The sequence below is a fragment of the Macaca mulatta genome, chromosome X (genome assembly GCF_049350105.2).
Source record: "Macaca mulatta isolate MMU2019108-1 chromosome X, T2T-MMU8v2.0, whole genome shotgun sequence".
NCBI classification, from domain to species: domain Eukaryota; kingdom Metazoa; phylum Chordata; class Mammalia; order Primates; family Cercopithecidae; genus Macaca; species Macaca mulatta.
In genome coordinates, this window is record NC_133426.1 from 109,016,119 (window position 1) to 109,032,194 (window position 16,076).

At 47.0% G+C, this 16,076-nt stretch overlaps 1 protein-coding gene across 8 annotated transcripts in view; it reads left to right on the forward strand.

The window, feature by feature from the left end:
• The window catches only part of LOC144329419 (nuclear RNA export factor 2), a 71,535-nt gene extending 56,954 nt beyond the window's left edge, over positions 1-14,581 (forward strand). For 6 of the 8 annotated variants that reach the window (XM_077989214.1, XM_077989209.1, XM_077989210.1 and 3 more), the window contains 20 exons: positions 4,801-4,990; positions 5,217-5,367; positions 5,668-5,751; positions 5,863-5,967; positions 6,083-6,163; positions 6,329-6,398; positions 6,555-6,643; positions 6,764-6,871; positions 7,058-7,167; positions 8,875-8,911; positions 9,296-9,364; positions 9,451-9,506; positions 9,655-9,762; positions 9,883-9,941; positions 10,073-10,188; positions 10,284-10,326; positions 10,922-10,994; positions 11,529-11,711; positions 14,127-14,187; positions 14,334-14,581. In XM_077989214.1, the coding sequence (XP_077845340.1) occupies positions 4,801-4,990; positions 5,217-5,367; positions 5,668-5,751; positions 5,863-5,967; positions 6,083-6,163; positions 6,329-6,398; positions 6,555-6,643; positions 6,764-6,871; positions 7,058-7,167; positions 8,875-8,911; positions 9,296-9,364; positions 9,451-9,506; positions 9,655-9,762; positions 9,883-9,941; positions 10,073-10,188; positions 10,284-10,326; positions 10,922-10,994; positions 11,529-11,711; positions 14,127-14,187; positions 14,334-14,378 (1,838 nt within the window). In that variant the 3' untranslated portion in view covers positions 14,379-14,581. Of the gene's footprint in view, positions 1-4,800; positions 4,991-5,216; positions 5,368-5,667; positions 5,752-5,862; positions 5,968-6,082; positions 6,164-6,328; positions 6,399-6,554; positions 6,644-6,763; positions 6,872-7,057; positions 7,168-8,874; positions 8,912-9,295; positions 9,365-9,450; positions 9,507-9,654; positions 9,763-9,882; positions 9,942-10,072; positions 10,233-10,283; positions 10,327-10,921; positions 10,995-11,528; positions 11,712-14,126; positions 14,188-14,333 lie in introns of all 8 variants that reach the window. The other 2 variants (XR_013413030.1, XR_013413029.1) reach the window with 2 other exon arrangements.
• Positions 14,582-16,076: the final 1,495 nt, after the last annotated feature.

Genomic DNA, 16,076 nt, shown 5'->3' on the forward strand with positions numbered 1-16,076 from the left:
TTTCCTCAAAGATTGGAAACGGGGACTTAAGCTCCCTACTGAATCCTTCCACATAACCTGTTTCATGCTCTGAGCTTTCAGTTTTGGTTCCCTTAATCCGTACGTCAGATGATTCCCCACTGGAGCCGGGGCTGCCCTGTTTTACTACTGCCGCTTTGTAAAATACATTAATAGCTGACGTGGCAACCGGATGCCACTCACTCATCTCTTGTCATTTACAGGAGGACTAATAACAACGAATGCAACTAACATGTATTTCTCCCTCGATAAATGCCAGATGTTGTACTAAGTTCTCGACATAGTAGTAGACAGCTTATTTATAGTGCTTGTTAGGTCACGGGCATTTCTCCTGGTGCTTTTCACGTATTTCCATGTGTTAACTCACTTAATTTTTACAGTAGCCCCATGAGGTAGAAACTGTTACTATCTTTGAGTTAGGGGGAAAACAAGCAAAAAGAACTTGAGTCACAGCGAGGTCAGTTACTTGCCTTGGATCGTAGCATTTAGCACCAGGATTGAAATCCTGATGGATCTGACCTCAAATCCTATGCCCATAACCAATAATGTGCGACTCTGTGTCAAGGCTGAAATGAGCGGTACGACAGGGCCCACTCAAAGTCTGCTGGGCAATGATGGGTGTGGTCTCTGGAATGAATGTCCCGACTCCAGCCTTCTGTCCAAGAGAGTCATCATTGCACACTGTTGCCTTGTATCATCTCTCCTTTTTTCGGACTGTGTGGGAACTGTTTCTCTGGTGTCCATCTTGAAGTGAAGTAACAGGGACAGACAAGATGTACATGGACAGGAAGGAAGGAGAGTTTTCAGAGGGGAGCGTATCACCAGGATGAATTCAGTTCCCTGGAAGCGTTTTCAATGTGTGTTTCTTTGTCTTCTCTGTACTCACCCTCTTCTTTCTGACCCACACATCCATCCCTTGGCCTTTTCTTTCACCCTGTGTGTCAGGTACTCATGCCCCTTCCTTGCCATGTCTACTTCATTCCAAGGGCAGTCATTTCTACCTCTCCCCTTGACAATATCAGCCACTCTCTGGTCCCGTCATCCTTGTGTCCCAAAGAACCTGTAAAGCACAGCCCTATAATTATATGTATGTATTTAGACAGAGAGTGATTTATGTAATACATTCAGAAAGTGAAAAGTCTGGATCAAAGTGTAAGAATGACTTTCTGAATGGTTAGGCATATTGCAGAAAATTAGACTCACACACGGTTAGTGGAAGTGTATATTGGTGTAAATATCATTGAAAATCCTTAGGAAAATATCACTTTATGCTTAAAAGTGCTCATGTGCTTCTCCTGGGAAGCTGTAGAGCAGGGACTCAAAATCTTAGACCCACTTTGAAGCCCTGGCTGTGTTCCACTGGGTTTTTTGGCCACCCCCGCTGGAGGTGCTCTGCAACCCTGGTCAACCTGTGGATATTGTTCCGTTAGTTTTGTGTACAGGGAACTTCATTACTTTCTTATTTTAAAACTGTCAGTTCAAATATTAAAACACCGAGAGGTAAAAAAGAAAAAAAAAAGCACTAAAAAGCATATTCTGAACAAGAAACAAAATTTGGCCATATATAATACATAACACATGAAAAGAAATGTGCAGTGGGATCCAGTGTTGTGTGGCAATGTGTTTACCAACATGATTTGGAGTACGCATATCTGTAACCTAATTGTAGAAGCATGTAATACAAAACACTAACACTTGCTTGCATGGGCAACACGGACACACAGACCACACATTCTTCCCTTCCTCTGAGACAGAGATGATGATGCTTCCTGTCTGTCACAAGGCTGAGTGAACACAACATGCCTTTAGGTCCAGAACATTCTTCCTACAGAGACCAGATGTCCAGAAAGCTCTGTCTGCTGGATTCAGGGAACGCCTCTCCTCATTTCTGTCACCACTATTTGCAAAAGCCTCCTTCTCTGGGATCTTCAAAGCTGCAGTTCTAGCCACAGTCTGCAGGGAGGTACTCAGTTCTATTTCTAAGGATACATTAATGAAAAAATATTAATGTTGCAGAAGAAAAAATTAATTCATTCTAGTTTTGCAGGCAGGTTATGAAATAGTTCTGCAGCCCGAATAGCTCTGGAATAAATATAAATAGAGGTCGGTAGAAATGGTTCAGATGGATGTATTCTCAAAAGTGGTTTTGTTGATGATCTCAAACCTACATCACATGCATTCATTTAACAAATACTAATTAGGTCCTTGTTCTGTGCCAGACACTACCAGCCCAAAGTGACTCCTAATCTGAAAACCCATGGCCCAAACAGATTACACCCATCTGGTCCAAGACAGAGATCTCCACCTTATCCAAGACGCCTGGTTCCCACCCTGACAGGAGTGACTAGCACAAAACATCATCCCTGGCCTGCTCAACAAAAAAATCTGTCGATGAGACTTGAAAGCTTGCCATTTAAGGGAGAACCAGTGCAGTCTCTGGAGGAACACTCAGGGTATAGAGGCAGACCAATATACATGAGGACATAATTCCTGTTCTGCCACTGACTTGGCTGGGAAATGTACCCGACATCTGTGAACCAAATATTCATGATCTGAAAAGGGACTGTGGATAGAATTCTCATGGATTTTCTGTGAGGAGGTCGAGAGAAACCTAGTGAGTCTGCCCAACACTGAGCAAATGTTGGTTGCCACTGGGCAAGGGTTGGTCTTCTTCGTATCCCATTCTTTCCGTGCCATAGCAGGGATGCTGATGCCATGCACTCAGTGGCACGGCAGTGATGTAGGCAGAATTCCAGACTAACATACGAAGTACCAGTAGGAACGCACGTGATGTCATAAAGGTTACTCACTACTATGTCTGTGTGGGAGGATCAGCCAGTACATGGTGGGGCCTGAGCGGAAACCCAGGCGGTCTGGGTGAGAAGTACTAGCTGCTTTATAATACTCTTGAGATCACCTGTAATTCTGGCAGCACAACTGCGAGACAGGGATTGTGCTGAGATGCCAGAGTTCAGCAAGTGGACGTGCGCCTGTGTGTGTTTTTGTCTTCGGCATCTCTCTCTGTCCGGTCCCTCTGTGGCTTTTTATCACATGTGCTCTTGTCCAACACAAGGCCTTGCCTGAGGCTGTAGCTGTAGCTGTTGGCTAGCTCACTTTTACACCTTCTTCCCCTCAGTGACGTTATTTCTGAAGTAATGCGTATTCTCAAAAAATGACTCTGACTCAGGAATACCTGTGCTCCATATATTGACCATGTGCCCTTAACCCTCACTTTAATCTTTGATTTTTTTCCCTTTCATCTATGGACTTTCATGAAAATGAGTTGGTTTCTGGACATCCTCCAAATGTCACCAATAGGGGTCTTTGTTGTTGTTGTTGTTGTTGTTGTTGTTGTTGTTGCTGAGTACTGTTATGGACTCATAGCTTTTTAACATACTGATGGGCTCCAAACCCCGGTTAAAGCATTTTGAGTAAAGGAATGGCAAGATTTGACTTATGCCTTAAAAAGTCACTCTGCCTCCTGTGTTGAAAATAGATGGTAGGGGAGTCAAGGGCCAAAGCAGAAGGACAACTTGGAAGGCAGCATAATCCAGGAGACAGATGTTGGTGACCTGGCCAGGGTAGGTAGCAATGGAGGGGGGTGAGAAGTGGCCAGACTCTGGATATCTTTTAAAGGTGGAGCCAAGAGAAGATACATCCATCCTGATCCGTTGGATGTAGAGTGTGAGAGAAAGAGAGCACTCCAGCCCCACCTCCAAGTTGTAGGGACCAAGCATCAGGAATGTCTGGGTCAGACACTCTGCCCACATTTAATTTCACTTCTAATGGCACACAGGGAAAGTCCCAACAGTCGAGAGGAGCAGGACTGTCCTGACAGTGGGTCACACACGGTGAAAGCGATGACCCCCCTACAGAAGTTCATCTGAGGCCTGGCCATAATCAGTACATTGCAGAGAGGTCAGCAGTGACCGAAATTTTATTCATAAGGGTGCCCTGAGACAAGGTGTACATTTCGAAATTGGTTGAGGTCTGTTTGACGGTCCAGGAGATGGTCTACCTTCGTGAATGCTGCAAGACAGTAGAGGGGAAAAAAAAGCGCTCTGTTTTCATTGATGGGTACAGTGTGTTGGGTACAGTGTTTAATTTATGTCATTTAGATCCTGTTACTGTAGTGGTTTTCAATATCTGCTGATTTTCTTTCTAGTAATTCTGTCACTTGCTTAGGAAGAGTTGTCTCTTGGGCTGAAAGCATTTCGGGCTGGGCAAAAAGAAAGCTTGCTCTGGATATTTCAAACTGAGTATTGTTGAGGGCAAGGCTGGAGGCAGGAGGGCAGCTTGAGAAGCTGTTACATCAGACCCACCTGTCATTAAAGCTTGTACTATACCGGCAAAGAAGTATAACTTGCTGATTGTTCACAGAATGCATTTGGAGATTGGATTTGGGAGGTGTGAGAGAGCTTGTCTCCCAGGTGTTGGTGTGGTTGTTAGGTTAGAGAAGCCTGAGAGAAGGCAAGATTAGGACCCCTTCCAGGGGTGTGACTAGTGTCTAGTCCAACCCATGGACATACGCACCTCTGTTCTTTATAATTCCTGCTCCATTTCTTAAGAGGTTCGACACAGTTGCTTCCTCTCCCAAGATTCCTCCCCTGATTGTGCCACCTGTGAGATAAGGTTGTTGTATCTGGACAGGCAGAGGAGTTTGTTTTCTGGGGCTTGTGTGGCGGGTTGGCACTTTACTTGCCCTACCATGGAGTTAGCTCACGACATGGTACATGGTAAGTGGACCATTGATGTGTCTCAAACGTGTCTTTTTGTTCTCAGTTGCAGAATGCCATGACCATGGTAGCCCTTTTCAAGGAAGAAAGAAAGGTGGGAATTCTTTCCGGGATAATTCTGACAAGAGGAACTGTCATCATGAACATGGTGGGTACGAGCGTCCGTCTTCACACTGCCAGGAGAATGATGGAAGCGTGGAGATGCGGGATGTCCACAAGGACCAACAACTAAGACAGTAAGTGACCAGGCAGCTTGGTTTGCATGTAGCAGCCCCCGGGACTGTGCAACCCTTTCATTCTCTGTGGTCTTCCTTTTCTTCTCTCATTAGAGAGCTGAAGAATGCTGGAAGTGGAATAGTGGCTGAGCAATCCTAATTGTAGCCCTGGCGTCAGTGAGTGGAGCATGTAGAGAAGACGTTCTTAGATTTAATGGATACCCGCCTTCTCTCCTCTTCCCCACAGCACTCCTTATAGCATCCGATGCGACAGAAGAATGAAATGGCATAGTGAAGACGAAATCTGTATTACCACGTGGAGAAATAGAAAACCTCCAGGGAGAAAAATGAGGCAGAACACACAAGATGGATACACAAGGAACTGGTTCAAGGTCACAGTGAGTATCTGGGTGGGGTCTGCATTAGGTAGACTATTCTGGAACCTGATAGAAGGAAGACCACTTAAAACACCCTAAGCTGATTATTCGGAGGAGAGCTTCGGAATGGGGGAACGGGAGTTTAGGGAGTCCATATTTGGCACAAAAATAAGAAATCATGTCAGCGGTCCTTTCTTTAGAGGTCTAAGCTAAGTAGAAGGTCGGAAAAAAAGAAAAAAAAAACAGCTGGTTGGTTCTGTTCTCCATCCTTAGTTCCGTGTTGTCTCTCCCTTCTCTCCTATTTCTTCTTTTTACCTTTAGATTCCTTACGGGATAAAGTATGACAAGTCATGGCTAATGAATTCAATCCAGAGCCACTGCAGTGCCCCCTTCACTCCGGTTGATGTAAGAGAGGATGGTGAAGCCAGTTGAGTGGGCACGGGGGACGAGGAGAGGCCTGGCTCAGCAGGGGCCATTGGCCTCTGATGCTGTTGCTCTTGCCTTCACTCCCTGTAGTTTCACTACATCCGAAATCGGGCATGCTTCTTTGTCCAGGATGCTACTACTGCCTCCGTATTGAAGGATGTCAGTTATAAGATTTGTGATGACGAGAACCGAAAGGTGTGTGTTGAGGGCATTCCCTGTACTTAGTCTCTGGGCAGGAGGACAGGCCAGGGGGCTGGTCGTCCTCTTTGGGATTAGAGGTCCTGGTACTTACCACGCTGCCTCCCTGCAGATATGTATATTTGTCAATCATTCTACTGCGCCCTACTCTGTGAAGAATAAGTTGAAGCCAGGCCAAATGGAGATGCTTAAGGTAATACAGACTCAAGGATCATTGTATGCTCACTTCCTGGACCCACCTCTTCTTCCCCTGGTCCCCTCTTTCCCCGTCACCACCACCACCACCACCACCACCACCACCACCACCACCACCACCACCAGAGCCTCAGAGCCTCTGTCTTCATCTCTATCTCTGCAGCTGACTATGAACAAACGGTACAATGTCTCCCAACAAGCTCTTGATCTCCAGAATCTCCGCTTTGACCCAGGTATGGCTGACAGCAGCAATTCTAAGGCAAGCGGGGGCAGAGCGGTCTGCCTGAGAGGGAGACTTAGGGATGGCAATTTACGGAGCGGTTGGTGCTGGCTCTGGTCCAGCCAGGGCCCTCCCAGCCTTCTGATTCCCTTCTCCTGGCTTCTTCAAGACTTGATGGGCCGTGACATTGATATAATCCTGAATCGAAGAAACTGCATGGCTGCCACCCTGAAGATCATTGAAAGAAATTTCCCTGAGGTGAAGCCTTAGGCCCAGTGCTGGTATTTAGTTAGAGGGGTGGAATAGGTAAGGTGGAGGGCAGATTTGTCTCCGAGGCCCAAGGTAGTAGCCGCCACTCTAACTCTTCTTGACCCAAAGCTATTGTCTTTGAACTTGTGCAACAACAAACTGTACCAGCTGGATGGCCTGTCTGACATTATAGAGAAGGCTCCCAAAGTCAAGACCCTGAACCTCTCCAAAAATAAGGTGAGAAGGGGGAGCCAGATCAACTTTGGATGGAGGGTGGATGGCAGTACACATCAGGATAATGGCAACAGGCAGGCAGAGGTACCTGTGGGTGACTATGAGGGCTGGGGGAATTCGGGACCCACGGTCCCAGGTGTCTCTCTTTCCCTGGCCCTCCTTCTCCAGTTTCCTCCCCATCTTTCTTAGCTGGAGTCGGCATGGGAGTTGGGCAAGGTGAAAGGGCTGAAGCTCGAAGAGCTATGGCTAGAAGGGAACCCCTTGTGCAGCACCTTCTCGGACCAGTCCGCCTATGTAAGGTCAGTGGCAACCCCTATCGCCCTTCCTGGGCACCTTTGCTCCTTGGGTGACTGAGCTGTGTCTGAAAGTGCCCTTCTGCAGGAAGGAGTGGCCTTGGTCCTCTAGGAGGACCACAAACCTCCCCTCCTACACACACACACACACACATACACACACACACACATACACACACACACACTCCTTTCTCTGTGTCACTCACTCATCTGTGCTTAGAGGTCTCCTTTCCTTCCTCTGACATGCTCCCCTTTTCACCTGCTCTGGGGTGCATTTCCTGCCTGTCTCCACCAAGCCTCCTCCAGCGTGCCCTCCGTGAGTGTGCTCCAGGAAGCAGGACTCCCCCACCTCCCCAAGACCAACAGTGTTCAGATGCTGGTGCCCTGGACTGAGAAGAGTCCTTTAGTCCAGGGCCTCATGTGACACAGGCCTTCCTGCCTCCATGCTGAGATGGGGCTTCCCTCCCCTGTCCTGAGAGGCGTTCTCCTTCTCTTGCTCCAAAAAGGTCCCCCCACCTGTCCTGGGCTGGCATGGGGGCTTCCCTGTTTCATACTGAGGGCCGAGGCCCTGGGTGGCTGCTGTCATGCCATCTCTTCCTCTGGCCCAATGCCAGGAGCTGGGCCCTCCTTGGGGAGAAACCTGGGTTTCCTGAGTCAAGGGACCAGAAGCGAGCCACGTTCCTGAGGCAGGAGTGGAAGGCAGAGGGCCGAGGAGGTTGGGGAGACAGAAGGACAGGCCTCTCAGGGCACTGCCTCTCCTTCCCTCCACACCTCACATTGTCCTGCCTGGGCCCTCAGAGGAGTCCTGGGTAGCCCGAGACGGGTAGCATTCCTCGGTCAAGGCGTCAGCACAGAGGGTCACAGGAGTCAGTGACCATCAGAAGAGAATGCAGTGGTCGGGAGAGGGGGTCCCCAGACTCTGAACCCCATGCTGAGCTGGGGCCTGACCCTTCACTCCTCCTGGGAGAAGGTCTCCTGTCCCCGTGGCTGCTCTGTTTCCCATGCGCAGCTCAGACTGAGCCCACACAGGTGAGAAAGGCTCTAGCTGCATCCAGTGGGCCCCAGCCCAACAGGTGCATGTTTTCCTTTCCTGCCTCAGTCCCCAGGGCCAGCCAGGGGGCAGTGAGAGAAAGGGCTGCAGCAGGGGAGCCCTTTTCTCCTCTATTCCTCCCTAAACTCCACCTCCACAGTAGAGCGTCTTTCCTTCCCCTTTGGATTGCATCCTGTTTCTCCCTTGTCTCTCCTCTCCTATGTCTCACCCATCTCTCCCTCCCCTACCTTCGCCCCATTTCTGATGTCGTCCCCTCTGCCTTCCCCTTTCTGCCTCCTGAGCCCGGCCTCACTCACCTCCCTGTCCCAGCATCCTGGGCCATCCCTAAGGGCTGACCTGGTCTTGGCCAGGGCCTGGTCAGGCAAGTTGATGGACGGCCAGTGAGGTAGCAGAGCTCTGGGCTCCCACCCCATTTTCTGCTCCCTGCAGAGCCTTCCACAGTGACTTGGACAAAAGGGAGGGAGGGAGGGAGGGAGGGGAAGAAAGCCCTGGAACCTGGGCTCCCAGTGCTGCTTCGTGTGGCACTGGAGAAAAGGGAGTCAGGACAGTCTAGATGGAAGCTAACCAGGAGGAAGGAGAGGGAGGAGAGTGAGAGGGAGTGGGAGAGAGACTGTGCCACCCTGAACTGTCAGTCACTTCATTCAATTTTTGGTTTTGGACAGTGCCATCCGGGACTGTTTCCCCAAGTTGTTACGCCTGGTAAGTATGTATAATACCGTCATCATTGTCTCCTCTTACTCAAGAACATGACCTCCACACCTGCCCTTAAGTCCTTTGGGTCTTGCCTAGATTACATGCTTGTATCAGATCCTCATCCATTTTACAGGCAAGGATTCCTGAAAAAGACAAGAATATTCTCCCTGAAAATGTGTGTACACACACACACACACACACACACACACACACACGTTTGCATGTAATAGTAGAGATGTCCAGCACCCCATGAGAAAGCTGCCCACTGGAATTTCCAGGCCCATTTCCCACCTGGCCTCTGATGCTTGTCTCCCTGGGCATGTTCATCTTATCGGTCATCGAGCTCCACCTCCTTGGTCTCCACTGCTGACTTCCTCTTTCCTTCTCCAGGACGGCCGAGAGTTATCTGCACCAATGATTGTTGACATTGACAGCTCTGAGATAATGAAACCCTGCAAGGTGAGGAAGAAGGACCAAGCAAGATTTGGGGTGTTGTAAGGGAGGCTTTGTCCACCGCATAGATCCAAATTGTCTTTTGATTTCAGGAAAACTTTACTGGATCTGAGACCTTAAAGCATTTAGTCCTGCAATTCCTGCAGCAGTGAGTATCCCTGGAACGCTGGGACCATGAGGAAGGGGAGGGCTGAGACAGGCTGGGCTACCCATGCACAGGTCAGCTCATGGGAGTTTTCAAGTCTCATCTGGGGCCCAGGCCACAGAGGTAGCCTATCCTCACTGCTTCCCCACAGGTATTACTCGATCTATGACTCTGGAGATCGACAGGGTCTCCTCGGTGCTTACCACGATGAGGCCTGCTTCTCCTTGGCTATTCCCTTCGACGCCGAGGACTCAGCCCCGTGAGTATCACGACTCAGACCCTGCTCTGGGGCTGTGTGTCTCCCCAGCAGACACAGGCCAGCTCCTGGAAATGCCTGCACTGGCCGGGCCACCCACTCCTGCTCCTTTTTTTCTCCTAGGAACAGCTTGCGCAAGTACTTTGAGGATAGCAGGAATATGAAAACACTCAAGGACCCCCGTAAGTGTGTGATGGGGAAGAGTGGGCAAGGTAAGGGGGTGTGATGGGAACAATCACAGGGGCCAAGGACCAGGGTGTGGCAGCCCCCTGCCCCGCCCCACCCTGCCGTTCCTTGCTTCTCTTCTCTACAGACCTGAAGGGGGAACTGCTGAGGCACACAAAACGTGACATTGTGGACTCCCTCAGTGCGTTGCCCAAAACTCAGCATGACCTCAGCTCCATCCTGGTGGACATGTGGTGCCAGACGGTGAGCACCTGCTTCCTCCCTTGGGCAGGCCCAGAGAGCCAGAGGTGGGTAGGAGGTTAAGGAGGATCCTGAGCACCTGAGCTCTTCCCTTTCAGGAATGGATGCTCTGCTTTTCTGTCAATGGGGTTTTCAAGGAAGGTGAGTGTCTGTAGAGTCCCCTCCCCAGATCCGCCACTGCTCCCTCCCCCTGGCTGGGCTCCCTCTCAGAACTCCCCCAGCTTCCCTGATTTCATTCCTTTCCTTTCCTTCCTCTTCTTCCCTCCGTGTTTTCCCACCCCCACTCTGCCCTCAAACCACCCTGCTCTGACCTAGGTCCATGCCTGTCTGCCCTGCACAGCTCAGGCGTGTGTTAAGGACATAGACTGTGGAGTTTGGCAGCTCTCATCCCAGGTCCTTACTCTGTGAACTTGTGGTTGGTTACTTAACCCTTCAGTTTCCTCATTTGCAAAATGGGGCTAATAACCTATCTCTTGGGCTACTGTGAAATAGGAATTAAGTGAACTTGTGGTTTTCACAGGGCCCCACATATGATAGGGGCCCTGTCACTGGGAGCGGATTCTTCCTGTTGCTGCCCTCCCCATTCCTGCCACATCCGCCTGACTCCAAGTGAACAATTGTCCTGGTCTGCCCCGCCTTCTGTGTGAGTGTCAAGCAAGACTCTGACGGGGGATCACCGTGTGAGCATGTTAAAGCCTGTGCAACTCTAAGGTGGTGGTGTTTGTTGTCTTTGAAGTGGAAGGACAGTCTCAGGGTTCTGTTCTCGCCTTCACTCGGACCTTCATCGCTACCCCTGGCGGCAGTTCCAGGTTAGTGCTGTGTTGTGGGTGGGAGCACCCATCCAAGCTTGGGGCCCGTGTCGTGGAAATGTGGTGGGTGCAGTCCTCGGGGTGTTCTCAATGTTGTGGAAGGCCAACAGGAAGATCCAAGGAACAGTCTAGCCTAGTGTTTAAGAGTGTGGACCCTGGAGTCAGAATACAGATTCTGTTCCTCACCCCGACATTCACAAAGTGTGTGACCTTGATCAACTTATTCGACCTCTCTGTGATTCAGTGCCTTTTTCTGAAAATTGGAATAAGACTATCCACTTCGTTGGACTGTTGTACAGGGTAAATGCGTTGGGGTTAGAGCTAAAGGTCTAGTGAAGCTGGTAGACAACCTCTCCAAAGGTGGACTCTGTGGGAGGGTTAGAGGGCACCAGCCAAAAAATCTGGGAGGCAGGCACAGTTAGGGATATGGAAGGAGTTTGGTTGTTGAGTGGCAGTGGTTAAGAAGGATCCTGTTGTTGGGGGTGTGGAGTTATCTACCTGTCCAGTTTGAGGGTGCATTTTTCTTTCCTCCAGTCTGTGCATCGTGAATGATGAGCTGTTTGTGAGGGACGCCAGCCCCCAAGAGACTCAGAGTGCCTTCTCCATCCCAGTGTCCACACTCTCCTCCAGCTCTGAGCCCTCCCTCTCCCAGGAGCAGCAGGAAATGGTGCAGGCTTTCTCTGCCCAGTCTGGGATGAAACTGGAGTGGTCTCAGAAGTGAGTGCTGGGAGTACATGGGGATGGGGGGAGTTGGGACATCAGAGGAATGAGTAATGGAAACTCACATGCAATTTGGAAGAATAACTATCTGGATATTTTGCTTCCAAAAAAAAGTGGGCCCATGAAAAAGGTATTATACTTTTATACTGATATATGTAAATATTTTTTAAAATGGCATAATGCCCAGATGACATTACCTTCCATTTGTAAAATCTGAAAGAATCAACCACAACAAACTACTGATAAACCAGTTCAGCAAGGTTGAAAGATACAGCATACAAAAATCATTTGTACTTCTATGTAGTTGCAATGGACAATCCAAAAAATGAAATTAAGAAAATAAGTCCATGTACAGTAGCATCAAAAATTATTAATAAAGTGTGTAGGAACAAATTTAAGAGAAGAAGCGCAGATCTTATGCTCTGAAATCTGCAAAACATTGCTGAAAAAAATTAAAGAAGACCTAAGTACATCGAAAGACATCCCACGTTCATAGATTGGAAGACTTAATATCATTAAGATGGCAGTACCACCCAGAACAATCTACAGATTCATTGCAGTCCCTGACAGAATCCCAACTGACTTCTTTGCAGAAATTGACAAGGTAATCCCAAAATTCATGTGGAAATGCAGTGGACCCCAAACAGCCAAAACCACCTTGAAAGAGAACAACGACGTTAGAAGACTCACACTTCCAGATTTCAGAACTTGCTACAAAACTACATTAATCAAGATTGTATGGTACCGACATAGGAACAGACGTGGGAATCGATGGAATATAATTGAGAGTCCACAGATAATCTCACATATTTGTGTCTAGTTGATTATCATTCAGGGTGCTGAAAAAATCCAATGGAGAAAAAAAAATAGTCTTTTTTAGCAAGTGGTGCTGGGAGACGTGGCTATCCACTCGCAAAAACAATTAATTTTGACCCCTAACTCACGTCATGTGCAAACACTGGCAGAAAATGGATCAATGACCTAAAATAAGAGCTAGAACTGTAAAACACTGTGAGTGTACATCTTCATTACCTTGAATTAGGCAACCGTTTCTTACATATGAAACCAAAAGCACAAGCAACCAAAGAAAAAAATAGGTAAATTGGACTTCATCTAAATTAAAAGCTTTTGTGCATCAGCAGACACTATCAAGAAAGCAGAAAACCGACTGATGGGAACAAGGGAAAATATTTGCAAATCACATCGCTGACAAGAAGAACCCTTACAACTCAACAACAAAGAGACAAGCCACCCAATTAAAAAATGGGGAAATGATTTGAATAGACGTTTCTCCAAAGAAGATGTACAAATGACCAAGAAGCGCGTGAAAATCTTCTCAACATCATTAGTCATTAGGGAAACGCATGTCGAAACCACAGTGAGTTACCACTTCATAGCCACTACGATAGCTTTAGTCAGTAAAAGGAAACATTACAAATGTCGGTGAGAATGCAGAGAAATTGGAAATCTCATGTATTACTACTGGGACCATAAAACGGAGCAGTTGCTGGGCAAAAGATTTTGGTAATTCCTCAAAATCTTAAACATGGAGTTACCACATGATCCGGTAATCCCTCTCCTAAGTGTATACCAAAAGAAATGAAAATATATGCCCGTTCAACAACTTGCACATGAATTTCCATAGTGGCGTTATTCCAAATAGCCAAAAAGTGGAAACACATCGATTGACCTTTAGCTGAATGGATAATGTGGTACATCCATATGGTGGAATATTATTGGAATATTATTCATTCATGAAAAAGGATGTAGTTGTGATATACGCTATGACGTGGATGAACCCTGAAAACATTATGTGCTAAGTGAGAGCAGCCAGTCACAAAAAGCCACATAATTATATGATTCCATTCATATGAAGTGTTCAGAATAGCCAGATCCGTAGAGACTGAAAGCAGAGTAGTGGTTGCCAAGATCTGGGGAAGAGGGAGAACAGGGAGTGATCTCTAACAGTTAAGGAGTTTCTTTTTGAGGTGATAAAAATAGTTTGGAATTAGATAGTTGTGATGGTCGCACAATCTTGTGAATAGACTTAAAAGCACTGAATTGTACACCTTAAAATGGTGACTGCTACGGTATGTGCATTATATCTCAATTAAAAAGAAATGTATTATTGAATTTCCACTTGTTATTTCTTGAACATCTTTCTTTATCAATATGTATTGAGCTCTCTTGTTCATTTGAATACCCCTGTGTTTCTGATTTGAATTCCAGTGGGCATTAATGTCAGGGATAGGCGTTTTGGTTTTCCCTAGGCCTTTTTTCATTGTTACAATAGTGCTCATATTGGTACATGTGACCCACCAAAAAGGTAGCATAGATTAAGGGTGGCGTTGCATAGTCAGCGTGTCTGTCCTGGGGTAGTAATGGAGAGCACCTGTTCTTCTCCCACCCCAGGTGCCTTCAGGACAATGAGTGGAACTACACTAGAGCTGGTCAGGTCTTCACTATGCTCCAGGTGAGGTCTGGGAATCAAGTGGGTAAAAGACAGCTGTCTCTGGGTCGTCAGGAGGGCCAAGAAGATGGAGGCCGGGTAGTGTGGGGATGGAACCCAGGGCACCTGGCTTTATTAACATCCCAACTCCTGTTCTTTACTTTCTCTAGACCGAGGGCAAGATCCCAGCGGAGGCCTTCAAGCAAATCTCCTAAAAGGAGCCCTTCGATGTCTTCTTTGTCTTCGTTCACATCCTCTTTGTTTCCTTTTTTCACCAGCGTAAGGCCTGGCTGACCAGGAAGCCAGAGTTAACTTGCAGGCCGCATGACATAACCACCCAGAGAGCCAGTTGCTCTGTGTATTCGCCCCACTCATGATCACCGTTTTATTTTCATAATAAAGAGTGACGTTACATGTTGTATGTTGTGTGCCCTGGATTGCTCTTCCCCTGCCCCAACCGTGAGCCAGCGGGGCCAGGACTGAAAGCACTGCATCCCTGTTCATCCCTGGCTGGCCTTAGCAGATACATCAATCTGGCTTGCCTTCATAGGTAATTTTGTCAATAAATCCTGATGAGAAAGGACACACGCTCCTTCCAGAGATTGGCCTTGAGAGACAGTGGGACTCTGTCAGATGCTCGACCTGGAGGCCCACAGAAGCAGGCATGTTACCTTGGCACACCAGGGGCTTCCATCCACCGTCCCAACCCCTCCCTTTCCCGAAGGTGCACTTTTCAAGGAGGAGTCTCAGGGTAGCACCTGCGGTGGGGGTGATGAGGGGAGACTCAGCCCATCTGCCCAGCACGCTCCTCAGAGAGCTGACACCGGGCACTCCATGTCCATGTTCTTGAAGGGGTTCAGCCATTTATTTTCACTTCTAAACAAACAGTGGTAGCACACAATCTCACCCTATGGTCAGTTCTCAACAACTGGCATTTATAGCAGTTCCGAATTGCAGGCAAGAGTTGAACGGAACATTTGCGCAATTTATTGTCCACACTTCTGTGATGTACTGGCACATACCTTAAAAACATTATGCTAACTAAAATAAGTCAGATGCAAAAGGTCATATACTGTATGATTCCATTTGTATGACACGTCCAGAATAAGCATAGCCATAGTGACAGAAAGGACATTAGCTGTTTTTTTAGGGTTGATGACCCCTACTGATAAACAAAGCTAAAAGTTAGAAATATTTTCTTTCGTTGTCTCTCTATATATACACACCCATATATGTGTATACACACACACACACACATATATACACACATACACACAAAATGTATATGCTGATTTATAATTTATGTAACTGAATTAATACCATAACATAGATACAGGAAAAGGAAAATACAAAACAGTTACTTGTTTTTGGCAGAAATTTTACATTAATTTTATAATCAGGTGAAGTAAAATAATATTTTTGAAAACACAGGATAAGCCTGTTTGTGAAGCAAACCAAAAAAATAACATGTTAGAAATGTGTTATATTACTTGGAAAATATGCTGTTACATGAAAAAGGCATGTTGTAAAGAGATGTTATGACAAGATTACATTTTCCTTTGAAAATATATCTCTATATATTTATTATATGTCCATACCTCACACATATGTATGTGTGTATACACACACATGCAAAGTTATTTCAGCTGAGAGTGTAGCTGAAGGGAACATGCTATGGTTTAAGACACTGTATGCTGTGGAGGAAAGTCAATTCCAATAATTTGTTATAAGAGCTCACATATTTTGAATTAAGGCATTCTGGTAAGAACATGATTTATTTAAGTTAATGTTTCACTTTTCTAAATATATAGATCTACATATGAAACCTTTTTTGCCTATGGTAACTAAAGAATTCATCCCTATTTGCATTCTCCATTTCGACTGAGGTAGACAGCCCTCACTTTCACGATTAA